The sequence below is a fragment of the Podarcis pityusensis genome (assembly GCF_964106645.2).
Source record: "Podarcis pityusensis genome assembly, chromosome: 7".
NCBI classification, from domain to species: Eukaryota; Metazoa; Chordata; class Lepidosauria; order Squamata; family Lacertidae; genus Podarcis; species Podarcis pityusensis.
In genome coordinates this window covers 17,698,121-17,725,992 of record NC_138031.1, presented here as the reverse complement: position 1 = coordinate 17,725,992, position 27,872 = coordinate 17,698,121, and the positions used below count along the sequence as shown (strand labels likewise).

The 27,872-nt window shown below is 41.2% G+C and overlaps 1 protein-coding gene across 6 annotated transcripts in view; it reads right to left on the bottom strand.

The window, feature by feature from the left end:
• Positions 1-27,872, bottom strand: part of TRPS1 (transcriptional repressor GATA binding 1) — a 238,760-nt gene that overhangs the window by 158,500 nt on the left and 52,388 nt on the right. For 3 of the 6 annotated variants that reach the window (XM_081012489.1, XM_081012494.1, XM_081012490.1), the window contains exons 2-3: positions 17,313-17,472; positions 14,733-15,690 (exon numbers count right to left, since the gene is read on the bottom strand). In XM_081012489.1, the coding sequence (XP_080868615.1) occupies positions 14,733-15,690; positions 17,313-17,335 (981 nt within the window). In that variant the 5' untranslated portion in view covers positions 17,336-17,472. Of the gene's footprint in view, positions 1-14,732; positions 15,691-17,298; positions 17,473-27,872 lie in introns of all 6 variants that reach the window. The other 3 variants (XM_081012491.1, XM_081012492.1, XM_081012493.1) reach the window with 3 other exon arrangements.

Here is a 27,872-nt window from a genome sequence, read left to right as displayed (position 1 = left end):
GTTTAGGTGGAATCTTCTTTCTTGTAGTTTGGATCCATTGCTCCGTGTCCGCTTCTCTGGAGCAGCAGAAAACAACCTTTCTCCCTCCTCTATGTGACATCCTTTTATATATTTGAACATGGCTATCATATCACCCCTTAACCTCCTCTTCTCCAGGCTAAACATGCCCAGCTCCCTTAGCCGTTCCTCATAAGGCATCGTTTCCAGGCCTTTGACCATTTTGGTTGCCCTCCTCTGGACACGTTCCAGTTTGTCAGTGTCCTTCTTGAACTGTGGTGCCCAGAACTGGACACAGTACTCCAGGTGAGGTCTGACCAGAGCAGAATACAGTGGCACTATTACTTCCCTTGATCTAGATGCTATACTCCTATTGATGCAGCCCAGAATTGCATTGGCTTTTTTAGCTGCCGTGTCACACTGTTGGCTCATGTCAAGTTTGTGGTCAACCAAGACTCCTAGATCCTTTTCACATGTACTGCTCTCAAGCCAGGTGTCACCCATCTTGTATTTGTGCCTCTCATTTTTTTTGCCCAAGTGCAATACTTTACATTTCTCCCTGTTAAAATGCATCTTGTTTGTTTTGGCCCAGTTCTCTAACCTGTCAAGGTCGTTTTGAAGTGTGATCCTGTCCTCTGGGGTGTTAGCCACCCCTCCCAGTTTGGTGTCATCTGCAAATTTGATCAGGATGCCCTTGAGTCCATCATCCAAGTCGTTGATAAAGATGTTGAATAAGACTGGGCCCAAGACAGAACCCTGGGGCACCCCACTAGTCACTCTTGACTAGAAGAGTTGGAAGAGTTACCTCGAGTTGAGAACTTTGCCCCAGGGTGAGAACGGAAATCGTGTGCCGACGGCACAGCGGCAGCAAGAGGCGCCATTAGCAAAAGCATGCCTCTAGTTAAGAATAGTTTCAGGTTAAGAACGGACCTCCGGAACGAATTAAGTTCATAACTAGAGGTACCACTGGAACTCTCAGGATTTTTGGAGAGGAGGGGCTGGGAACAGCACATCCTGGTAGCTAAACTACCTTAAAACTAGCTTAAAGTTAGTAGTGCAAATCTTCCCTAACTTACAGTAGCAGCTGCTGGCATTCTAGGCTAGTGATTGGGAAACAAAGCAAGTACAGTACTGAGTTGCCAGTCAAGCAGGTATGAATTGTCTATGAGCTGCTTAAAAAGGTAAAGGGACCCCTGACCATTAGGTCCAGTTGTGAGCGACTCTGGGGTTGTGGTGCTCATCTCGCTTTATTGGCCGAGGGAGCCAGCGTACAGCTTCCAGGTCATGTGGACAGCATAACTAAGCCGCTTCTGGCGAACCAGAGCAGCGCACAGAATCGTCGTTTACCTTCCCGCCGGAGTGGTACCTATTTTTCTACTTGCACTTTGACGTGCTTTCGAACTGCTAGGTTGGCAGGAGCAGGAACCGAGCAACAGGAGCTCACCCCTTCGCAGGGATTCGAACCGCCGACCTTCTGATCGGCAAGTCTAGGCTCTGTGGGTTAACCCACAGCACCACCCGCGTCCCATGAGCTGCATAGTTCTACTTCAATAACTAGTTTCTCAAAATGAAGTGCTAGGCCATAGTCTTAGGATTTATAGCCAAGTGGAACCCTTTTAGTCCCCTTGTGCCAGAAAAATTTCCAGCAGAACTGGCGGTGCCTCATTGTAACAGAGATGAAGGCAGAAAAATCCCTCTTCTTGAAAGTGGCACAGAGAGTAAGACGCTTGAGCCTGATTGCCAAAGGCTCTAGCTCAGGCATCCCCAACCTTCGGCCCTCCAGGTGTTTTCGACTACAATTCCCATCATCCCTGACCACTGGTACTGTTAGCTAGGGATCATGGGAGTTGTAGTCCCAAAACAGCTGGAGATCCAAGTTTGGGAAACCCTGCTCTGGCTCAATATCCACACATCACCAAGCCCTAGGAGGTGAACAACTGAATGATTATTCTCGGTAGGATTTCATTCTCTTCTTTCTTCACTTCAAATCTAGTTCGCTGTAATGATAGTTGATCAACAAAAATCACCGAGTTAGTGGGCAATTTGCAGCTGTGTCCACAAGCTGCAATTACCAACTATGGTGTGGTCAAAAGGGCAATAAAGAAAGCAAATGACAATGTAAAACTATGGAGTATTCCACAGAGCTATAGGACCCTGAAATAGTGGCCTCTCTTACACACTCTGAAGCCACCTTCAAAACAAAGAACTTTTAGTCTTAGGGTGATGCCACACATACAAAAAAATGTCTGTATGTACCCGGATATAATTTTTGACCTTAATTTCATTGTGAATAACCCTGTAAAGAACAAAAATGAAACAATGTGTGATTTGCTTTTGGTTTTTTTTAGATTGTACCTGAGGCTGTTAATGTGTTTCAATATAAAGAGTGCGATTTTTCTGTTTGCTTTGGTTTTTTGTTTTCATTTGCCTACATCGAAATTTGCTTTGAAAGTGAATGAATGAATTTATTATTATGGTCACAGACCAGTTCCAGCCCACATACAATATCAAGGAAGTCATAAAACACGATAGGGATACATTTGAATTTGCAATTAGGTATAACAGGGACAATACAGTGGTACCTCAGGTTAAGTACTTAATTCGTTCCGGAGGTCTGTTCTTAACCTGAAATTGTTCTTAACCTGAAGCACCACTTTAGCTAATGGGGCCTCCCGCTGCCGCTGTGCCGCCGGAGCACAATTTCTGTTCTCATCCTGAAGCAAAGTTCTTAACCTGAAGCACTATTTCTGGGTTAGCGGAGTCTGTAACCTGAAGCATATGTATCCTGAAGCGTATGCAACCTGAGGTACCACTGTACAGATATAGCAACAATTAAAAAATATATAAATTAAAACATAGTCACTAAAATATAACCTAAAATTATCATTTAAGGCCTTAATCATTATGATAGCACAGCTTCTTTTGAAAGTGTATGATCACTTATAGTCCCACAAGACATTAGTGGAAATCATGGGTACCCTTGCAAGGGTTTGGCTCATTATGCTTCCCATCCATCTTCACTTCTGATCAGTGAGTCTTGATTGTAACTCAGAGGGCACATTGATTGGAGCAACATCTTATCTTTACCTCTTAATATCCTTCCAATCCTCAACATATAATGAGTAAATCTTCCATTGCCCCGCCCCCTTGAGGTATTGGCTAAGGTAGGAATGGGGAACCTGCGCCCCTCAAGTGATGGCATGGTCAATGGTCAGGATCGATGGGAGCTGTATTCCAACAACATCTGAAGGATCTCAGGTTACTCATTCTTGAGCTAAAGGTAGATCCTCATCACTATTTTTGACTTTTGATTGCCAGTGTGTTCAGGCTCCACTTAGAATCAGGACTGTGGAAATAATGCAACATGCATTGTGAACAAAAGCCAATGTAAACCCAGTGTATCTGAAGAAGTGTGCATGCACACGAAAGCTTATACCAAGAACTAACTTAGTTGGTCTTTAAGGTGCTACAGGAAGGAATTTTTTTATTTCGACTATGGCAGACCAACACGGCTACCCATCTGTAAATGTAAACCCAGTTATTCCTGATGAAACTTTCACTTTACTCCATTCCACTGAAAGACCATGGCAAGAGGATAATTCCACAAGGAATAGTGAAATTGCAAGAGTCAAGACCTAACACTTCTAGTGACTTAGGACCCTGTAGTGGCTGAAAAAGCTTATTCAATGTACAGCATCATATCCAAATGGCTATGACTGCTTCCCATCACTACATCTGGAGGGGGCACTTGTATTGTGAAAAGCAAAGTACAAGAAACTTGTGCATCTAGTTGTGATTGACCAGACACATTTCTATTGTCTGTCAAAGCATGCACTTGCATTGTTTTTGTATTTTCATTGGAGTCTGACAAATATGTCAGCTGTCAAAAAAACCCCAAGTCATTCTCAAGTGACAATAATCACCATCTTTCCTTGAGGCAAAAGTAATGCATGTGAAAAGCCTAGTTGTTATGGGACACCTGATTTCTTTCTATCATTATCATCTATCATTTATTTTCTCTCACAAAAAGCTGCAAATAGCACAATTTTTGGAGCTAGGCTGAAACTACCAGGGGTACCAGTAGTGCCGAACAGGACTGGAAGCAGGTTAATATTATTTGCAAAACAAATTTGCATCATACCAAAATTGCCTGTTTCAATTGCCATAAAATTGAAACTGAAGAGTATCTGATGCAACTCTTAATATTTTCATAATGTTCTCAGAGTGGCCAATTCAGATATTTCATCAGCCCACAGTAATGCCTGCCTACTAATATTCTGTCGGGACAACCCAATCAGATGGGCGGCATATAAATAATAATTTTTTTACTACTACTACTACTACTACAACGACGACAATGACATTATTGTCAGGATTGGAAAACTTGTTTACAGTATGTCCTGTTCTTGACTGTTACAACAAAATTAACTGAAAACCTAGATGAATTCTGGGGTGCAATGGACTATGACCAGTTAGTATTACATTTCATTGTTTCCATTTAAAAAGAATGTACCCATTCATGGAAGGTAGTAATTGTTATGCAAAAAAGCAGTTTTTCATGCAGTATAAACTATACTTAAGAAACAATCAAGTTAAAAAGAGAGAGAAAGAAACCAGCTTCAATGCAAAATGATTAGCAGAAGCACAAAAGCAGCATGAATACCAAGATCCACTTGGGTTTATTCTGGTCAAATGCACATTTTCAACATTATCTGGATCCATATGGCACAGATCAGTAAAAGGACAGTGTTCGAGTATATAGAAAACCTAGAGAGACAGACATATATGACGATATAAATTACTTGACTCCCTTGCTAGTCCCAAGGACAAATCACTCACCAAATACCATCATATTCCCCAATATACTCTCCTTACCACCCATTTACTGGCTAAATAAAAAGGTAAAGGTACCCCTGACAGTTAGGTCCAGTCGCAGACGACTCTGTGATTGAGCACTCATCTCGCTCTATAGACTGAGGAATCCGCCATTTGTCCGCAGACAGTTTCCAGGTCATGTGGCCAGCATGACTAAGCTGCTTCTGGCGAACCAGAGCAGTGCACGGAAACACTGTTTACCTTCCCGCCGGAGCAGTACCTATTTATCTACTTGCACTTTGACGTGCTTTTGAACTGCTAGGAGGCAGGAGCTGGGACCGAACAACGGGAGCTCACCCCGTTGCAGGGATTCGAACTGCCGACCTTCCGATTGGGAAGCCCTAGGTTCTGTGGTTTAGACCACAGCGCCAGCCCTAATTCCTGGAGATATAAAGTGACTAGCCAATTCATACCCTGCCATACGTCTCTTGTATCTCCCCACACGATCTAAAAATCACTTACTCCAATTTTTAGACCACTCTTAACTACCACAGAATGTACACAGTTACTTTTTTAAAAGAAACCTACAGTATTCTTTAAGTGGCAGAAACAGGAGGAGTTCGTGGGACACTTAGAGAAGTGTAGAAGGGGAAGGCCCATGGGTCTATCTATGGCACAGAACAGATTCAAATCTTACACTTATGCATGCTCTCTGCCTTAGAAGTCTGAAGGCTAAATTGCACCAATACCAAGTGGGAGTGTGCATATGCAATTTAATGAATAATGCACAGCCTCTCATTCTTTGAACTTGCCATGTGGCATCCTTTAAAAAAAAAATTGCATCCTTGACCTGTAGGAGATCAGCATATGAAGCAATAAACCTCACCCAAGTCTCCCTTTCACTGCCATGAAGACACAGCCAAAGGTGGAGGTACAGTCAATTTAGGGGAAGGTTATATGCAGACATGTCTACAGAATGGGTTTGTTTTCAGCATGGCTCAAACATCTTAGGGTCCCATTCAAACTTTCTTTATAGCTTTGCAATAGGAACCACTGGAAACCCACATATTCAGGAGCTTCTAAATGCTATGGATGTACCATGCAGACACATTGCCAGCAGCCTCTATGTGAAAGCTGTAACTTCTCATTCAGTCTAAATTCTAGGAAGGAACATTAGGTTGGCTACTGGATGGGCAATCTGAACATATTATGCCTGTGTTTTATTAGCTGCAATGGCTCCCAAATTTCCAGGCCCAATTTAAAGTGGTAGATTTAATCCTTAGAGCACTAAATGACACGGAACCCAGAAGACTGTCTTCACCCTTATGTATCTATCCAAACCTTAAGATTATTTTAGGAGGCCCTAGGTGCCTCCACCAAACAAATGAGGAAGTTAATTGCCAGAAAGAGTCTTCTTTTGAGCCTACTCCTTCCATATTTAAATCTCCCCATTTATTGTGAGATGCCCAGAGAACTCTATTATGGATTAAGGGGCATAAAAATGTAAAATAAATAAATCAATAAATAAGTCCATATCAGAAGCCTGAAGGTCTCCAAGCACTGATCGTCACATTGCTAAGATCAGTTAGACTTTTTATGGGCAACAGACTTCCTCCAGGACAGGTGGGCAGAGCTCAAGAAGTAAAAGACCTTCCTCCCTAAATGAATTTCTCTCTCTTGTAGGGAAGGTCTTTTAGAGTATAGCCCTGTAGGACATGTGAATGTCGGGAATCTTCAAGGGTGTGAAGATACTGTTTAATGCACACGCAGAGAGAATAGTTGGAGTGGTTCCTAGGACTGCAATGAATGCCTGGCTTTCTGGAAGAAAACAGGTTATGAATCACTCTGAGTTGGACAAACTGATGGAGATTTCCATTTTTAAAAATTCTTTCCATCAGCTAAGAATTAATCCAACTAAATGAAGTTGCAAAATCAAATGGCAGCAAACCTTCCAATTACTTAGGTCACAATTTTCAACCTTTAATCAGGAAGTGAAAGGCTTGAGATCCTTTACCAATCCCCTGAGTCACCCAGTCTCCCGCATTCAGAATGGCATTAACTATCCCACAATTAACAAAGTTCACCATGTTATGCAGGTCAGAACAGATGCTAAGATTTATAGCAAGATCTGTAGCACCACCCTGTAGCACCGCCTTCAGCTTTGATAACAGAGAGTGCTTTTGTGTTATAGCTGTCTTCTGTGAATGGAACAGAGTTCACATACACAGCAATAGGTTCTCCCAATTTCACTTCCATCTGAAGTCTCCTGTGTCCCTCTAAATATGTTCCTGGGTCTTGGGATATGGGGCAGTGGGCTGCAGATAAAAGAGAATTGGTGGCCACACTGTTCTTAGGATTTCAAGCCACAGTCTAAACATAACATGCCAATATGACGAAGGTCTATGAAATATTTTACTTCTTCCAGAAGATTGGGAAGACCTTCACTGTATCTTATGAGAATTATTGTGGACCCATCAGGATTTCCTAATTTGAGATGTTCCTGGGTTTGCAATTCCTGCACACTGGGAGAATCAGACCAAACTGGCCCACAGCAATCTACATGACTGATAGAGACCAGCACAGTCAACCTGTGGATGATCATTTCAAATGCCTCCAGTGATCATGGCTTCAAACTAACAGCATTGAAAGTACTGAAAAAGACTCTGAACATGTATGATAAGTAAAAACATAAATTAGGATAATAGTCAGCACAACGCTCAAGTTCACTTAACCTTGCCATGAGAACATGAAGAGTCCTGTTGGATCAGAGCAAGGGTCCATCATGATGATTACAGCAGTCAAGCCAGTTGCCTCTGGAGAATGCCCAAGTAGGCAATAAAGCAATACCTGCCCCAATTTCTTCTCCTTGCAACTTGTTTTCAGTTGCACATTATTGGAAGTTCCAGTTAGATGTTGTGGATAACAGCAGTTGATGGGCCTAGCCTTCATTAATTTGTCTAATCCCCTTTTAATGACAGCCAAACCAGTGGCATGTTCTGGCAGTGCATGTTCCGGCAGCAAATTTCATCAATTGGAGTTGGGTATCTTGGGTCCTCCAGATGTTGTTGGACTATAGCTTCCATTATCCCTGACCACTAGTCTTGCTGGCTGGAACTGATAAAGAGTTGGGAGTCCAATAACCCCTGGAAGCCATCACATTTGGTATTCCTGCTTTAGCCTTTAAGGAAAGGCAGGTGTCTGAACTATTTGATCATTCTGGTTACTCTTTGAGGCACTTTTTCCAATTCTACTGTCTACCTTTTTAAACCAAGGTGACAGGAACTGTACAAAGGACTCTGAATGCAGCCACACCATTATCAAGTCTTCAATGACTATATGGAGATCAATTCTGTCTCTGCCTCTCTCTTTTGTGCAAGTTTATTTACGAATACTTCTAGATGACAGCAGTGCTTTGAATATGGAATCAAAATAGAATCTATATCAGATTAGCTACCCCAGAATAATGGGGTGTTGTTAATATAGATAAATCAGAGTGCATGTACAAGTTGTTATCATCCACTGAAACATTACAGAGGAAGGGGGAACTTGTGAAACTCTTACTCTGCTCTCAGCCCCTCCAATTAGGTTCATGCATATTAAACCCTCCAATTAGGTTCATGCTTATTCCACCCTGATGTAAACATCTTTCCAGGGTTGGTCTGTTAAAACTTTCAAACAAAGACCTCAATCCTACAATTATTTCATGTGAACGAATTCCTGCATCCACGCCAAGTGCCATATACCCTGCAGGTCCACCGCTATGAAAACTTCAAGCAGGATGGTGGCCAAAAGGAATTTGTTCCATTCTAAACAATGTTAAGTATTTTTACTCAATGTTAATCTTTGAAATGAAAAGGGAGAGAAGAAGAAGGGGAGAGGGGGAGAAGGATCGATCTTGGCTGTTCCTTGGAAACTGGATCTGTATAAATCAGTACCCGGAGGCTGCCAAGCTTCTTACGACTGATGCTGCAGACCATGACAGAGAAACAAATCAAGAGGCTAATGAGTTTCAGAAATAAGTTTGCATCCAGCTTGCAAATGAGATTCATATTTCGACAAATGTGACAACGTATTTTAGTTCCTATAGAAGTGAGTCAAGAAAATACAGCACCCGAATGCAGATAATGGCTGGGAGGCTATATACCTGAAATCAGTATGTAAATCCTTAATTAGCTGATAAATTAATAGGCAAGTCCTAATTAACAGATCAAAACAAAAAAGAAGTCTTGGCAACACCACAAGGAAACAATTTTGCATATAGTCTCTACTTGAAGTGCATGGTCATTAAATTTGAAGATTGTAACATGGGAAGCTGTTTAGTTTAGGGAGGACAGCTAGCAATATCATAGGTAAATGTAAAGGGACCCCTGACCATTAGGTCCAGTCGTGGCCGACTCTGGGCTTGCGGAGCTCATCTCGCTTTATTGGCCGAGGGAGCCGTCGTACAGCTTCCGGGTCATGTGGCCAGCATGACTAAGCCACTTCTGGCGAGCCAGAGCAGCGCACAGAAACTCTGTTTACCTTCCCGCTGGAGGGGTACCTATTTATCTACTTGCACTTTGACGTGCTTCCGAACTGCTAAGTTGGCAGGAGCAGGGACCGAGCAACGGGAGCTCACCCCGTTGCGGGGATTTGAACTGCCAACCTTCTGATCAGCAAGTCCTAGGCTCAGTGGTTTAACCCACAGCGCCACCCGCTAAGCAAATATGTCCAAGCAGGTGACAGGTGGTTCAGATGTTACTGTCTGTGACCAGAACACACTTGTCCTTTAAGCACTCTGAAAAGCACTGATAGGTGGCTGTTTGGATATGAAATTCACTGCCATGACCACCACGTGATAAGCACATGCTATAGTGCTCATATACTGACCTCACTATCAGATTAGTGTCACTTGTATTCTAGTTTCTGTTTGCTTCCTTATCCAAATGTGCACTCTAGACCTCAACGCTGGAGAGAGCACTTAGGGGCAGCCTTGTTGATGGCATCTCCGCCCCCCCCCTCCCAAATCCCTATTCCTATTGTGTCATGCCTTTTAGACTGCAAGCCTGGGGGCCTTTTCTGGCTAAAGAGCAGGATACGAATACTTTAAATGAATAAGTATATCCATATATTACTAGACCTGCAGAAGCTTCTGTAGTGTGCTAGTTAAAGCGTGTGAGCTATGAGACAGACGTACATCATTTAAATCTCACAACAACCAAAATTTAATTAGGTACCCTTATTTAATCCCATCTCTTCGATGTCAGCCTCCATCTACAATATGGCAGTAATGATATTGGCCAGGTTCTTGGAAAAAGTATTAAGATGAAGTAAGTGACACTTGAAATGCAACGTATAAATTAGAAGCATTAAATATACTAGTAATTAAGTTCTACCATTCGTTAAGCATGCTCAAGATTGAAGCTTTAGTTATTCCTCCCCCAAGACTGGGAGTTACTGAATCGCAATCCATTTCAAATGAAACAGCATTGGGGGGGGGGGGTGGAAACAACTTCCAGAATAGGCAAGGTCGCAAGACAAATGTGTGGGCACTGGAGGGAATTTCAGCAATCCTTTTACTGCATGTTTATAAAATCTGTTCAGTATTTACTGCGAAGCATGAAAATATTAATCAGTTATTTATCTTCTTACATGTTTGGCATCAACATCTGGTGTATGCACAAGTGGTGAAGTCTAACATTTGGAATGAATGAATATTTAATGCTCTTTTTCCCCAAACTCACCAGGAAAAGTTAGCATGCATATATATATATATATATATATACACACACACACACACACACACACACACATGAATGAAAGAAGATTCCAGAGCCAACTGTTTCTATCAAATAATTACTAGCTTCATATAGGAGTGTCTGGTCTATTTTAGACTATATTTCTGGTTGGAGGAAAGAACTGATCTTAACTAGATTATCTGTGTGCTGTTTCCTACCCCTTTTTTGTCTTCCTTACAGCATTTTGTTGCCAAGCCTTATTAAACGAGTACGGTCTTCATTGATCTGTTTTATTTCTAGTTCTATTTGTTCAATCTGAGATATCACGCACATCTGGTTTATTTCAGAAAATGCCGCCCAGAAAAAGCATCCAGTCCAATCTAATCAAGAACAAACTTGCCCATAAATAACAAAGAACCTAACAATATCACTGTTAGGAAGATGTAAGAGAATGCTAAAAAATAAAAAAAAATCAAATTCCTGTATATTGACTATCACAATCTTTTTGAAAGCCTGAATCAGTTAGTTAAATAGTACATTCTAAAGAAACACAATCTCCCAGTTAATGTTCACACCATTATGCCTGCTCGGAGGTTAATGTTTCTGTGCCCCTTAATCATACGTTCCTACCATCCTTACTGCTGGATCCATCATTAAATATTGGCATTCCCAGGAACTATCACTGTAATTAAAAACTGCTGTGTCTTGTTTAACACATCATGCTAATATTATTTACAAGCCATAGGTTTAGCTTATTATTTGTTTTGCACGTTACTTGCAAGAGTACTAGCAGTTTTTGCAACCCAGCATATATTCCAGACAGTCATTTCATAAGAAACCTTTACAGGATAAATTCTTGTGAAAGGGTTCACAGAATCTCCCTACAGCCCTGTCATCAGGTGCCGAAATAAACCAAATGTGTGTCACACTGCAGTTTTAACAAGCTACAAACAGAGCCAGCCTTTTTCTACAGAACTGAAACTGTCAAAAGACGCAATAGATTAATTCAACAGGCTTTATAGAATTAACCTGAAGTTTCCAGCAAGCAAAAATTCAAGTTTTCTATATTACTTTGATGTTTTTAGTGAAATGTCTGTGAAATATGTGACTTTAATTATATCACTATTGGTGAGGTTTCCCTTTAACCAAATTATGCCATTCAGACAGCAAACATCGAGACCCAAAAAAGTAAAGTAAAGTAGTTAGGGGGATGTGGCATGATTGAGTCTAACTGAGAAAAAATAGCACTCATAATTTATAATAAAACTATCTCTAGATGAAGTACCACATAGAAAATCATTTAATTTTGTCACTAATAAATTAGTAAATTTGTATTATTGTTTCCAACTGGCCTGATTGCACTTAATTGGACTGCTTCATTTGTGGTTAGCGATACATGCTCTCTTTTGTCCTGCTTACTGGAGAGGGAATGCCATTTAAACAAAAACAAAACAAACCCCTTTTTTAAAAGCATTAAAGGGTACATGGTGGAAGAACAGAAAGCCACACACTGTACCATGGTGGCAAAATAATTAGAATAATATTTATTATTAGCCTACATAACAAGGTGGTTGTGAATGATAACAGAATTCTAAGGCAAAGCCAGCGCAATGAAAATTAAAAACCTCATTGTGACACGTGGAGAATCCAGCAAGGCACAGTGTTTGGAGATGAGAGGAATTCAGCTGGGAATTTAGGCAAATTAGTATAAAGTTGCAGAGTACATAACTTACGGAATCATGCACTACCCACCTCCACCCATAACATACCCTGCAGAGTATGCAGAAGCAAAACTGAAAAGAATAGCCACAGTGCCTAAGAAAAAATACAGGCCTGCTTCTCCATGCATACTACTATGATGATGAAGTGTGCTAGGATTTATTATGGAATATTACTCTCATAATGCTCAGATGGCTTTCTGTTGTCCGGAAATGTAAGCCTTATAGGCCTGGCACCAGATCAGTTACACTCCTTGTCCTCAAGACTTAATGTTCCTTGCTCCATCAAAAATCAATAAGAAAAGCCATGGCTTCCAGCAACCAGCAGAGATCAGATTGTTCATTTAAAATAATCCAGATACTAATTTTCTGCTACATTATTTCAAGAGAGTTATTTCCCATAGGACTGTATTTCCCCCCAGATATGATCTACCAAACCTGCATGTTTCCCATTTTTAGAATCACATGGCACGAAGCGAGACTTACATGCCGAAACTGCTGAAGGCACATCCCATTCCCTTGCCAATAAAGGCATGGCACATTTGGCTGTCTGCCATTTAAGCATCCCTAAGCCTCCCCATACCCATCCTACCACACATTGCCAACAGATTATTACATCTGTGCAAGGAAGACAAGAGTTGGGCCAGCAACCATTAGGGTGCCACATAAGGGTACAATCATGACCCCATCAAGTCCATACCACAAAAGGCCCATTTGTACCAGGCAAGAGGTTGACCTGACAACTGACGCTATCCCACAAATCGTCCAGGGCCTGATCATGGTGCTAGTCCAGAAACACCTGGAAAGCCACATTTCCCCCATTCCATGGTTGGAAGAAGGGCTAAGGAGCCCTTTCATACCACCCTCTTGATTCCGGACTGTATCCAATGCTAGTCCTATTCAGAATAGGCCCATTGAAGTTAATAGATATGGCTAACAAAGGTTCATTAATTTAAATAGATCTGCTCTGAGTAGAACTAGCATTGGATACAAACTTATGGCTTCTAGGCATAGGCAAACTCCGGCCCTCCAGATGTTTGGGACTGCAATTCCCATCAACCCTGACCACTGGTCCTGTTAGCTAGGGATGGTGGGAATTGTAGTCCCAAACATCTGGAGGGCCAGAGTTTGCCCATGCCTGTTCTAAGTTCTCCCCCCGCCCCGTAAAAAAAATCAAAATCAACTATCAGACGCAGAATGCAATGTAAGAAGCCCTGCATCATACTGCACAATAGATTGTGCATTGAGTGAGAGGCTGGACTAGATATTTTTCTATGACCCATCAAACCAAGCAGGATAGCTCAGCCAATAAGAGCACGAGACTCTTAATCTCATGGTCATGGGTTCCAGCCCTACATTGGGTAAAAAGGTTCCTGAATTGCAGGGGATTGGACTAGCTGAGCCCTTGTGATCCCTTCCAAACTCTGTGATTCTCTGCACTGCATCTGTTTACATAATTTATCTTGAGGAATTTGGATACTTTCATCACCAAATAATATGAGCAGCCCTATCCTTAAGGGAAGCATGATTTGAAGATTCCTTCAGTCATTACCCATTACCACGAGCCCTGAATCCAGGAATTGTTAGTCATGACTGAGTCCCATTGAAACCAAATGAAAAGTCATCACTATCTGATCTGATTCATTTGGGATTCAGTCCTGACTAACTTAAAATGTACTATCCCCGACTCAGTTAAGCAGAGAATTAAAAATTTAATGTGCTAATGCAGCAAGCAAGTTTTTACAAACATGTGACCTGGCTTGAACATAACATTAAACCGCAGTATACTGTTATGGGGATGAGAAAGCTAAGGCCTTAGGTTCGAAAGCTTCTTCCTCTGCTCTCTTCCTCCAGCGAGCTTAAACAGCATTTTACAAATCAGATAAATAACTATTAGGAGTGCCCCAAAGGCTGGGCCTAATAAACCCTTTTCTGTGCACCTAAAGGTCTTTTCCCTTTTAATTTCTGTTTCATCCAATAAGGACAAACTGTAGTTAATTTATACTACAGTTTATTGAAACAAGCCCAAATCAAAATGCCTTTTTTATCATGGCTGTTTACAAACTAACCTCAGTTTAGCTCATTTTGGGAGTAACAACAAACTCTACTTACTTTATATCAGGGCCTAGGTGCTTCCGATCTCCTCCTCTGGTACACACCAGAAGAGGTAGAGTAATTAGTCAAGCAGCTCACTTTTGTAAAGTGAAACTGTGGCTTAGCATTATATCCAAACTTAACCATGGAGTCACTCACTGAGCAGCTTCTTGTTAGGTACACACTTAGTGCTAAACCTAAGTCTGCTTCTGAATAATGTGTGAAATGAACGATGAATTCATGCAGACCAAACTTGAAAAGCAGTAACCTAAGTGGCATTGATGTGGCTGTAGCAGCTCACATGAGATTCATTACGCAGGCTTAAAATTGTGTCCCCATGTTTTTCTTGTTAAGAAGCGCACAGGGAGGTATGGAAGTACGAGATACAAACCTGCACATCATAAGTCCCGTTTAGCAGGACAGGCCTTTGGGAATTGATATCCTGCAGGACCCCTGACAGCACAGAACAATTGACTTTCTGAAAGTCTTTGGAGTGGCTGAACTGCACCATGTTGTGGAGAGCCAAAATTTTAGTGTCAAGCTCAGCATCCTGCCTGGTGCGGTTGTGCAGCCCGAGGTGGTACTTGCGGAAGTGTTTGATGAGATCTGTGGGGTCGTTCCCATAGTAACCATAGCCACAGATGTTGCATTTGAAGTCCTGAAGCTCTGGAGACAGAGGCGCCATATCAGGGTTCTCGTTTGCCAGCAAATCTGCTTTCAATTTGCTTGGCCTTGCGTCCCCATCTGAAGGCACTTGTGGGTTTTTTGAGGCCACCGAACCCGGGCTCGAACCCCGGCCCTCGGCTTGACCACTTTGCACATGCACTGTTTCGTCCGTAGATTTTGGTGATGTGCGATGCTCATCGTTTTTCTCCGACAGATCTCCTGGCGGGGTGCAGATCACATCTTGGGTGTCATCTGCATCTGATCTGAGAGGAGACTTCAAGGACTCTGAGATTCCCCCAACAGCTGGAGATGAGAAGCCCTGCATATTTCTGTCTGTCACCTCATCATGAGGGAAGGATGGAACATTTCCTCCCTTATTGTGGCTTTCATAATTAAAGCCAGCCTTTTCACTTGCTGCGGAGCTTTTAAAGTCCTTTTTAGTGCTGAGAGATGACTCTGGGACATGCGTGCAAAACCCCTCCTTGTCAGTTTGCTCCGCAGCCTCACTCTGCTCAGCGTTCCCTTGCATCGGACCGGCAGAAAATTCTCGTTGCCTTTCAATAGTGTCACTTTCAGGACCCGGCAACTTGAGAGTCTCGGGTTCACCTTCACTAGCAACGTTTCTTAGAGGGGGGTTCTTTTTCCGGACCATATCTGAAAGCAGAAACAGAAAAACAATTAGACTACTTAAACTACACAGTCAATTTATGCCACCCCTCACCCTTAAACATAAAGGTGCAGTTTCTGCCAGATACAAAATACCCACAAGCTTTTATAAAACACTGGATACTATCAGTGGCACACTTACTTGGGCACAGGTACAATGCTGGCACACTCATTTTGACTTAAATCTTACAGAAATAGCAACATTTCAAAATGTAATTTAAATAAATTTTAAAATATCACTGGTAATCTCCAGTTCTGTGCATCAGTTAGTAGCTTGACATCTCTGTAAAAGAATCCCAGTAATGCCATGCTAAATTCTTTTATAAAAAAATTCTTATTAGAATAAATAATTATTGATGTGTCATACTGAGATCAGTATTTAGCCTCACACATGCATGCACTCACACACACCAGATTTTTTTTTGGGGGGGTGGCATTGGCTCCTCCCTTCCTACTGCTAAACCCTATGCCACTCTTTGCTTTAAGATAAGAAAACCCCTTAATTGTGAAAACAGATATAGAACTGAAAAATATATATGCTACTATAGGCTATATGAGCTATGTTTTGAGATGAGTGTTGCTCACATAAGAGATCCAGAATTTCTTAAAACAATAAACTATGCACTCTTTCATATTTTGGTCTGGGTCTAATCTCATAGTTATCAAGCAAACATGATGTTCGAATGAGAATCTTATACTTATCAGTAACTTCCATGCTATAATTTTACAGTACTGTAAAATGTTATAACTTTACTGCCTAGAGCAGGGGTAGCCAACGTAGTGCTCCCTTCCAGATGTTGCTGGACTCCAACTCCCATCACCCTCAACCAGCATGGCCATTGGTTATGGATGATGGGAACTGTAGTCTGACAATATCTGAAAAGCACCACGTTGGCCGGCCTAGGGTCTCAAAACGGGGGAAATGAGTCAACCCCTACAAAGAAAGATGATTTTATGGCAAGCACAGTACCAACACGTTGTTCAGCAACTGGGTGGGCTGAATATCGCCTTGCTGAAGATACCTCCTGATCTATACTGGATTTCTGAAGCTAGCCACACCCCCTGGGTACTATCATCCCAATGTGATTTGAGAAGAAGGGAGCTTAGGAAGAGCTGAAACAGATGGTTGGGCCATGGGCTGGGTGAGGTAAAATACACAAAAGCTTTTTTGAAGTCCCCCTCCCCCCACCCTCCTGTCTAAAATCTCAAAATAATTGCCAATATTTTCGTATGAGAAGAAGAATTTGTGAAGCTAATATTAGGCGCATCACCCTTCCACCACCCCTTCCTAAAAAAATTTTTTCCTAAAAACTGCAGTTTCATTGGACTGTATCTATGATACTCTACCCTTAAAGAAAGATATGCTTTTCCTCTGGCTTGTACACTATCAATATCATTTTTCAAGAAGACATATTATCTAAATAAAAGCCCATTTGCAGTACTTCTAAATGGAAGAAACTATCTACTGGCAAGTCATGTTAGACAGAGTGAGAATACAGAGAAAGCATATAAGCATTCTGCAATTATTATCTGTAAGACAAATAACAGATTGCACAATGCTTTATAGCGTGCCAAGAAGTTTTCCAGTTAACATTTCCACTTGGAAAAAAAAATAGATTACATACTTTTAAAATCATACCCAGCATTGACTTCATAAGGCATGTGGCTCTAGAATGCTTTTTTGTTTTTTTGCTTTTACAGTTATTAATTCTATTAGTCAGCTAGCAGGAGGGCTAACGCAACTGGCTTAGGAGGTACACGGAAGACACAGAAGACATTTTGAGAGCTGATCTGCACATCTGCAAAAGAAAAAAAAAAGATTTCCTTCCTAAATTATGCATTCACAATCAGTTGGGGTTTTTCCTTACTTAAAAACATGATTATGTCTGCTTTCTATGCAGCATTAGATCTACTACAGCAAATGGTGGCTGCGGCAAACAGTTCTCAGTTTAGAAAAATACACAGCATTCAGCATGCTTTGTCCTTTTCCATATGCACTCCTTCTTGCATAGACATTCTCGCAAATTCTGATCCCAATATTTTGTAGGTATCCAGCTGTATGACAACCAATTTTGGCCCATCAAGAGGGCAGTATCAGGAAACTTTGGTGTCATAGCTTAATTCAAAATTGAAGCATCACTACTACCTTCCAATAACTACATCACAAAATCACAATACTTCTCTTTTGCTTCTCAAACTCCAACCCCAATCCCTCCTGTATCAGCCCCACTCACCCTGTGACATGATAGACCCTGATAGGATCTCCCAGTGTACCACAATCAGAAAAGCTACTCTCTTCAGCTTACTTACTTACTTACCTACCTACAAACACACACACACACACACACACACACACACACACACCCCTGATGTCTAGGATAGAGTTGTAGTAAGGGTAGTCCTTTCTGGAGAGTTAATAGTACTTTTTTAAACAATACAGCCAGGCATATACATATTTATTACACATATGCTTATCAAGTCAGCTACAAAACAGATAAAGACTTTTAAGCACTAAAATGAATGCATTCCACATCTTTAACAATCCCCCACAATCCTAGAGCTCAGCTCTAAGACCGGAAGTGAGACAGCTTTGGTATTAAAGCAGTGGAACACGGAAAGGTAAGTTAGACTAGGGGCTAGTTATTTTCTCATTATCTGCCCGCTCCTTTTATGCGTTAAAAATTAACCCTCCAGACCCATTTTATATCCAAACCTGACCATGTGTAACGCTAAGATAAACCAAATGCAACTCAGGTGTCAGAATACAGTCTTGGGAGTCACTCAGACCAATGGAGAAAGGAAGGAATTGTTCCTATGGTCTGCCTAGTAGCAGAGAAGCATAGTCATGTGTAGGATGGAATGGGGAGGCTTGTAGCACCAAGTTATGTTCTGTCATCTGGTCCGGTCAAATGCTGTATAACTTCCCAAGCAACGGCCTCTAACAACGCTGATAATCTTTCACAAAGTTATGTCAAACTCATTTTTGAAAGCAAGTGGGCATGTCACGCAGTAAGACTCCCAACAGCTCTAAGAATTAGTTCTAGATTTCATGGAAGAAAATTGCTCAAAAGCAATGGCAAGTGGTTCATTACCTGAAAACTAGTTCTCATTTTCTGGTAAATAATCTGGCCATCCAGTTCTATTGTTTACATATAACAATACAGTGGTACCTCGGGTTAAGTACTTAATTCGTTCAGGAGGTCTGTTCTTAACCTGAAACCGTTCTTAACCTGAAGCACCACTTTATCTAATGGAGACTCCCGCTGCTGCCGCGCCACCGGAGCACGATTTCTGTTCTCATCCTGAAGCAAAATTCTTAACCTGAAGCACTATTTCTGGGTTAGCGGAGTCTGTAACCTGAAGCGTATGTAACCTGAAGCGTATGTAACCCGAGGTACCACTGTACTACAAACTCAGTGGAACACAGTGGAACTCAGTGGAACTCCAGATCAGTAACCAATATCAGGGGCTATGTTAATAGAGAAGAACAAGTAAAGCCTCACAAAAATTCAGCTCAGCTCTAGTGCAACCTACCAAGTGCTCCTCCAAAATTAACTAAGGTTGCACAGAAACCTAAAGGTTCAGTGCCACAATACATGGAAACAAATGTGTATCTCAAGTTGGAAGCGGCAAGTCACTAGCTATGCATTATGTCATCCTTTCCTTCCTCAACATACACCATGCTGTATTCCTTAGCTAGAGGCCCTTCGCACCTGGAAAGCTACATAAACGCTATGCTGCATAGAAATGGCAAGAAACCTATCTGGACTGCAAGCGCGGTTCATGATGCAAAGTAATGTCACTGCAAATTCTAAGTGGGTGGGGTCCACTATCATAAGTCCAAGACAAGGCAAATAGTTATATTAAAGTGTAGGTGCACCGACTAAAGAGGTGCAGATGTTTTCAACTAACTGCAAGCCAAGTTCTCCTAATTTTCCTGAGATTTTTCATAGATACGGAGCGATGCAAGTCCAAATCTCACTGGGGCAAGACAAGAACAATGCAGCCGCCGCCGAACTGAGTCCTCAGAGGCTCTACATAATGCATACCTATTAATACTTTGCTACCACTCTAGGGCGTAAACTTTAATTAATTAATAGACTGCAGAGAACTTTGAGATCATCTGATGAAACGGCTTTATATGGTGCAATGTTATTATAACAACTGGAACCAAAATTATTTTCAGCCTACTGAATCTGGCAGAGGGTGTAGGAGTGAGCTTCATGTTAAAACAAAGCAACCAAGGTGTAATTTCATATTATTCTCCCTCCAGAGGAGAGAAATACCTGCTAGAGGATCACAAACTTTTTTTTTTTTTTTACATTAAGCATATGCAAGGTTAGGAAACAATTAATCACATACTTCTTTGGTGTAGCTTTGGCATAGCGAGCACTCATTTAAATAGGGCTTAGGCTGGATCCCACACTGTCACACTAAATGAGGGGAGATTTAATCAGCACTGACTGGCAGGCTGTCTCTCCACTCCATGCGTGGCAGTTTCTTATTGGATAATTAATTAGGTTCACCTAATTTACAGCAAACTTACATTTTTATTGACAAATGTTTGTATCTAAAAGCAAAAATACCGAAAAATATGTAAGAACATTTGGGGAAGTTGTATATTTGGCTTATGTTAAAAGTTTAATACTTATCAAATATAAAACAAACAAACATCTTTAGACAGGAAGTCTGCAGGCGGGGCTTATGTTGTTGTTGTTTAATCGAACAGCACCGGGCAATTTTAGAGGCAATCCTCCTCCTAATCATCACCATCTACCAAAGTCCATCAAAATCAGGGGGAGAGATGGTATCTATAAAAACAGATTTTTGCATCTTGCTGGTTCAGTTCTTCCCAACGTTATAGGTGGCAAGCAAACTGAACTTTTAATAATGATGACATAATTTCCAAACTACAAGTGACTGTAAATTAAGGACTGGACTTACCTATAAAGTGCAAGGGCTGCAACCTCTTCCCCCTACTCTTTACCCCATGCTTCCTGAAACATGCTCAGAGTGTGTGTATTAGGAGAACACCCAGAACAGCACAAAGGGCCAGGGGAGAGACATCATTCTGACTGGCGAGCTAAAATGCTCGCAATATTGGGACGTTGAATTCCACCCTAAGAAATCTGCTTTGTTGAGAGCATCTTTTTCCACTGACGGAGGTGGGGTTTAGTATATGGTAGCTATTATGATGACTGCTCCTAAAATTATATGTCCTTCCTGCAGACTTACAATGTAGATATGTTTAATATTTTTTATAAAAATTTAAAATTAGTTTTTAACTTCTCTTTCAAAACACAAAACCAAAGGGAAAAGATGAATATCTGAATATGAGATGCAACATTAACAGTTCAGTCTCTATGATTAGGGATGCTTGAAGAAAACGGTGAGTTCCTATACAAAATAGACGGATTCCCCACTTCTCAGACTAATGCACAAATCAGAATTTAATTATCCACCATATTTTTTACTGCTCAAAATCTTGCAAAAATCTTAAACTTATCAAAACATGCATTGAAATATTACCTTGAAATAAAATACTGATTGAATTATGCGTTTTGAGTGAAAGTACACATTGAAATATGTATTTCTATACTATGTAAAGGGTGGCTAAAAAAAACCCCTGGTAAATAGAGAAATGGAAAAGGATGCAATTAAAGAAATAAATAATTCATCCATCTCTACATAACTATACTGAAGGACTCTTTTAGCAGATCCTGGTATCTCTGGATAGGCCTGGGAAAAGCTCCTGTCTGAAATCCTTGAGAATTCTGCCAATCATGGTAGACAATACTGAACTAGATGGACTCAGTATATTGCAGCCTCCTAGGCCCCTAAACGTTACTTTAAAAACAAATCAAAAAGCTCTCCCACCTCCAACAAAACTCAGATATCCCTATGAAACATTCGTTTTCAACTCAAAGGAAAAAAGCTTGGTTCCTTCAACACTTGACTCACTGAATTTCTTAGCATAAGATGCAGTGATGGCCACTACCTCAGAAAGCTTTTTAAAAGCATTGGATGAATTTCACAGCAGAGAGATGTATCAATTACTATTAGCAAGGATGTGAAATGTTCACAGTGGGTCCAGAGTAGGTTTTCGCTGACCCTGCTTTGGGGAGTCTGATGAAGTAATGGAGCCACAACACAAACGGTCAACTATTCAACATCATAACTGCTTTCTTTTCTTCTTCTTCTTCTTGGCGTGCTTTAGATGGTTAATTCTTCTGTAGCCACAAAGCCCTTTGAGATTCACTGACTAGCCTAGGAATCCTACGCTAAAATGTAATCTGGCCACAACATGCTCCGATGTTCAACATTATCAATGCACCTGTTTAATGGACTGAGATAATGCAAGGTGGTTTGTGGCTTTATCCGTTTTGTGGGCAGAACCATGGCTAAATATCTCCTAAGGGCTTTTTTCAGGCGAGTCTTGCACAGCATGGTTGACCACCCCATGCCACAGAGGACTGCAGAGCAATCAGGCTTGCAGCCCTGCCTGTATCCATGCTGTTTGCTCCCCGATTTAGGAGCCTAAAGTCAAATCACAGGGGAGGGGGTGAGGGCTGCATACATTTTGTTGTCCGTGCTGCTGTGCCCAAGTTGTGCTCTCTCAGCTTCCTCGGCTACCAAAGTCTTAACGACGTATGCGGTATGCAAAGGAGTTACCCAGGGTTTGCGCTAGACATAAATTTTAACCAAGAAGAGAAAAATGCTTCAAGGTGCCTTTGAGAAGACAAATTTCTATTCATTTCAATTGGTCTACTCCAAGTAGGACAAGCTTTGGCTATAACCCAATATCCAGAAGAAGGCATGAAAGGACTAGATACGTCAGCACAGCAGATAACACAGGCAATGTCACCACTGTATTCTGTGCAACTTTTGCTTATGTTTTATTATACAGTGGTACCTCGGGTTAAGTACTTAATTCGTTCCAGAGGTCTGTACTTAACCTGAAACTGTTCTTAACCTGAAGCACCACTTTAGCTAATAGGGCCTCCTGCTGCAGCTGCGCCACCGGAGCACGATTTCTGTTCTTATCCTGAAGCAAAGTTCTTAACCTGAAGCATTATTTCTGTGTTAGCGGAGTCTGTAACCTGAAGTGTATGTAACCCAAGGTACCACTGTAGTGGTATAGTGGGAAGCAGTACCAGCAGCTGGCAACTTCAGAATATAGCTCCTTTTAAAATGAAGGCTTAAACACTTGGGTGAAGATGTCACTCATGAGAGCAGAAGACCAAAATCATGTCTAGTCCAGCATCCTGTTTCTCACAGTGGCTAACCAGATGCCACCAGGAAGCCCATAAGAAGGGCACTAAAGAAATAGCCCTCTCTCACTATTGTCTCCCAGGAACTGGCAGTGGAGAGACATATGAAATGCGGAAGCAGCATATAAACATCATGACTCGTAGCCACTGACAGCTTTGCATCTTCCACAAATTTGTCCAATCCCATCTTGAAGCTATCTAAGCTAATGGCTATCATCAAATCTTGTGAAACTGAACTCATTAAGATTCCCCTGCTAAACAGCTTCAATAGACAAACAGAGTTTGAGCATTCTGAGAGAGGAAGCAAAACTTTCCCCTAGTCACTTTCTTCACACCATGCATAATTTTACATAATTTTACATATCTTATATGTCCTGCATTGCAGGAATTAGACTGGATGACCCTTGGGGTCCCTTCCAACTCTACAATTCTATGCTTCTATGATATTGCTGAGGGATGTGGGTGGCGCTGTGGGTTAAACCACTGAGCCTAGGACTTGCCGATCAGAAGGTCGGCAGTTCAAATCCCCGCGACGGGGTGAGCTCCCGTTGCTCGGTCCCAGCTCCTGCCAACCTAGCAGTTCGGAAGCACATCAAAGTGCAAGTAGATAAATAGGTACCCCTCCGGCGGGAAGGTAAACAGCGTTTCCGTGCGCTGCTCTGGCTTGCCAGAAGTGGCTTAGTCATGCTGGCCACATGACCTGGAAGCTGTACGCCGGCTCCCTCGGCCAATAAAGCGAGATGAGCTCCGCAACCCCAGAGCCGGCCACGACTGGACCTAATGGTCAGGGTTCCCTTTACATTTACCTATGATATTGCTAGCTGTCCTCCCTAAACTAAACAGCTTCCCATGTTACAATCTTTTCTCATAGGGGAGCTGCTCCAGCCCACTGACCGTTTTGACTGCCATTGTCAGCCATGTTTTTGAGCATAATGAACGTTGTATAATCCTTTCTGCAATGTGATTAAGAGCTCACAGTATTACAAGAGGAACCACACCACAGATTTGTACAAAAGCATTACAATACTGGTAATTAATTATTTTATCAATTTGCTGATGTCCCTTAGGAAAGTAATTACACTTTGTGCTTGAATAGGTGTGCAGTCCTGGAAAGCAGTGTCTGGGGAAAGACTTAAGTTCATGTTTAGACTGGAGTAAATGTATAGTATATTTGCAGTCCTGCGGTTTCTGTTTATGCATGTAGCAGCAGAAATGGTATCAGCAGCTGATAAATGATAACAGAAGAGTAAAAGTTTGTGCAACGTTATCATACATTCAAGAACTTACATACAACAGAAACCACAGCCTACCATGCATATACACCAAAGTAAACAAGCCTTAAAACACCACTCTAGACATTTTGCAGGAACTTTTTCTGAAGACTTCTTAGACCATTATAAACTAAAAAGACATGCAAATTTTTTAACCAGAGTGCTTCAACCTTTGTAGAAAAAAAAAGCACATTTTGTCATGCCTTGTCCATTTGCGTTTAAATTAACTCCCCAAGCATTAACTATTCCCAATCCTTTAAATAATAAGACATCTTAAATCCTTCAGAGATATAGTGTTGTCTCCTTCAAACAGATCTCATCAAATAAATCTCTTATTAATTCACATCAAATTAAGCAAGCATATGCTTGTGAGAGCTAGACAAATTAATAGATGCCTAGCTTCCGCAATAATGGCTGAATTAGGCTTTTAAGAGAGTAGGTTTCAAATACAGGTCTAAATAATTGCTTGGAGAAATATAATTCCCACTGAAAGCAAAGGGAGATATTTTAGAGGTAGAAACAGAAAAACAGAAATACTTCCAAAAAAGGATGAGAAATACTTCACAGTAACTATGTTTAATACCAAATTTATGATTTGCATAATACAGTACTCCAATTTACAATTACATTTTAAAATGAAAAGCACTGTCTTCAAGTTTTGCTACCATTGCTGGCATCCATCTGTCTTGTAAGACAATGGAGTGTGCCTCTAGGGATGAAGTCAAACCACTGGAGAATCACAGCACCTGCTGTGGCTGCAGAGTCCAGTAACTGCTGCCTCTCTGGAGTGCAAGCCTGGGCAGTGTGTATGGAGACCCTCAGTTGCCCAGACCACAAGACCAGACCCACAAAGTGCCCCTATTTTGCAGAGAGAAAGGCTTCGGGAGTAAACCTCAAGACAAATTACTACCATACTGTTGCCGTAACTACCATAAACGCCAACCTTTTGTTGTTAGCCAACCAGCTCTATGACAACCTCTAAATAATCAGTAAGGTCTTCTCTAACTGGGAAGCAGCACTGAACGATTTAACCGAATAACTACCCTAAGAGGTGTCAGGCTGAGAGAATGTGGTGTGCTCAAGGCCGCCTAGCGTGCTTCATGGCTGCGCATGGAATTTAATCTGTCCAAACGCATCCCTCACATCTCTTCCACTACATGGATTCTTGATGTGTTGAGTCCAAAACCAAGAACAGCCACCTTTTCTCTATACAAAACAAAAATTTTGGTTCAGCTTTGGAGGTCTATAAATGTCTCTGAAGAAGAAGAGTCTGGATTTGATATCCTGCTTTATCACTACCCGAAGGAGTCTCAAAGCGGCTAACATTCTCCTTTCCCTTCCTCCCCCACAACAAACACTCTGTGAGGTGAGTGGGGCTGAGAGACTTCAGAGAAGTGTGACTAGCCCAAGGTCACCCAGCAGCTGCATGTGGAGGAGCGGAGAAGCGAACCCATTTCACCAGATTACGAGTATACTGCTCTTAACCACTACACCACACTGGCTCTCTGAAGCTATCCGAACCATTTTAAACCACTTGAATATGAACAGCAACAGCTGTTTTGCATCTTGTCCTGGGCACTGCAGTTATAAGGATACAACAAGACGCAAGACCCGAATCATTGTCTCTTTTACTTCCGTGCTCTGTTTTCTGAGTTGTGCTTATATGCAAGGCACTTCAATACCATATTGGGCAAAAGGCCAAAAGTCTTGTACTGTATTAACACTTTAATTCTACTTGTTAACTCAAGAAAACACAGCCACAGTTTTTGGAGACTGTACCTCTGTTTGATAGTTCTGAATAGGTATAAAACCAGCTTTGCATATGGAAGTCAGCTTTCTGCGAACAGTGAGTACATAGATTGAGAGCAGTGATCCATTCAGACAGAGCACAGTTGCCTGGTGGTATCTCATGGGATGAAACTGCCCAAATTCAGGAACTATGTTCAGAAATTCACCCGAACATGCAATGTTTAAAACTGGGAACGGAGGCAGCTTTCAATCTATTGTTCATTTAACTTTCTGAAAGTCTTAAATTATTGTTATTAATTCTTATTGATAATTTTATTGTTTCATTTTGTTTAATAAACTGCTTTGACCTGTTGTTTTTCAATAAAGTGGTGTATAAATTTCAGGAAATAAATACAAATAATACATTTTTAAAAAAACCTAAATAAGAAGATGCATGCAGTAGCACTGGAGTTTATAAAGATTCAAAAGAGTTTAGAAAAGTAAAAATCATCCAGGGTAGCACCAGTTTCCCTGAACCTTTCAAATTCATATGATTGTATGCTGCACTCCCTACTCCTGAATGGACAGCCCTGAACATCCCCCCATGCCATTTTTTTGGTGTGGAAAACCATGGGATATTGGACTAGTTTTTACTCGAGAAAGGAGATACAGAATTGAAAATAGATACAATGAACAGATACAGAGTGGTAGAGTCCCTCAATGAAATTGGTAGATAATTCCTTCAGGACAGACAAAAGGAAATGTTTACACACTGAGTATTCTATGGCATGTACTATCGCAACAATAGCAACGGTCAATAGTTTCAATGCCTTAAAAAAATAATCGGAAAAGATGCTAGCATTACAGGTCTGGCAATGTCTGTTGTTTTAACTCACTTGAGTTCAACGAGGTTGAAATGTTTTAAAAAATACATATTTGTAATAAACGATCACTAAACAGAAGACTGTATTGTTGCCTTTGTCCAAGAATGCACATGAAACGCCATATTTAGAACAAAACAATAGGTTGGTTTTTTCATCTTTGCTTGTTTGTTATTGCTTCAAACTTCATTAAAGCAAGCAACCGGATTGGTCTGCCAAGTAGGGAAAATTACAAGTAGGGAATCACATTTCTAAGTTTCCCTACCTAGAAATAAAACACTACAAAAAACCAACTACTACCACAGAGGTGGGAGGTTGGCTGGAACCTACTCTTATATAAAAGCATTTATATTTCAAGGCATATCTAAGTGATGAGCTAGAATTGTTGATTTTACTTATAGTAGATGTACCCTCTAGATGTTCTTCAACAACAATTTCTGTCATTGCTACTCAACATAGCCATATCAGAGTTGTGATCTAGACGGCACCACACTGACTACTCCAGATTTACAGAGATTCTTTTACATAGGGTGTGTGTCCAAAAGCGGTATCTGTAACCCCCTCTACCCCCTCAGGGTTTAATACCTAATACGTTGGCCTGCCCAAGAGATGAGCAATATTTCATTTTTATCCAATTACAAAGCAATACATAATTTGTGATCTATGATGTTTCCTAAAATAATTCCAAGTTGCTAAACTATGGTCCTGTGATGAAACAATCCAGCCTTAAAAGGCATGACTACAGAATTACTAGCCAACGAAAGCTTCACTCAACTGCCTAGTTCACATATTGCGCTTTAAGAAAGAAGGACCTATCAGTTGCCAGAATTAGAAGCAGCAACTCTGTTCCAATTTTCTAATTTATAAAAGTATTCACTAAGGATAATTCTTGATCATCCTAGATGTGCACCTTACTTTTGCCACTTATTCAAGATTGCAAATCTGAAGATGAAACTGGGAGTTGTAGTTCAACAACTTCAACCTGCACTCATGCAAGCCTGCACTAATGCATGAGCCAGAGGGTAGAATCACACAATCATTATTCTAT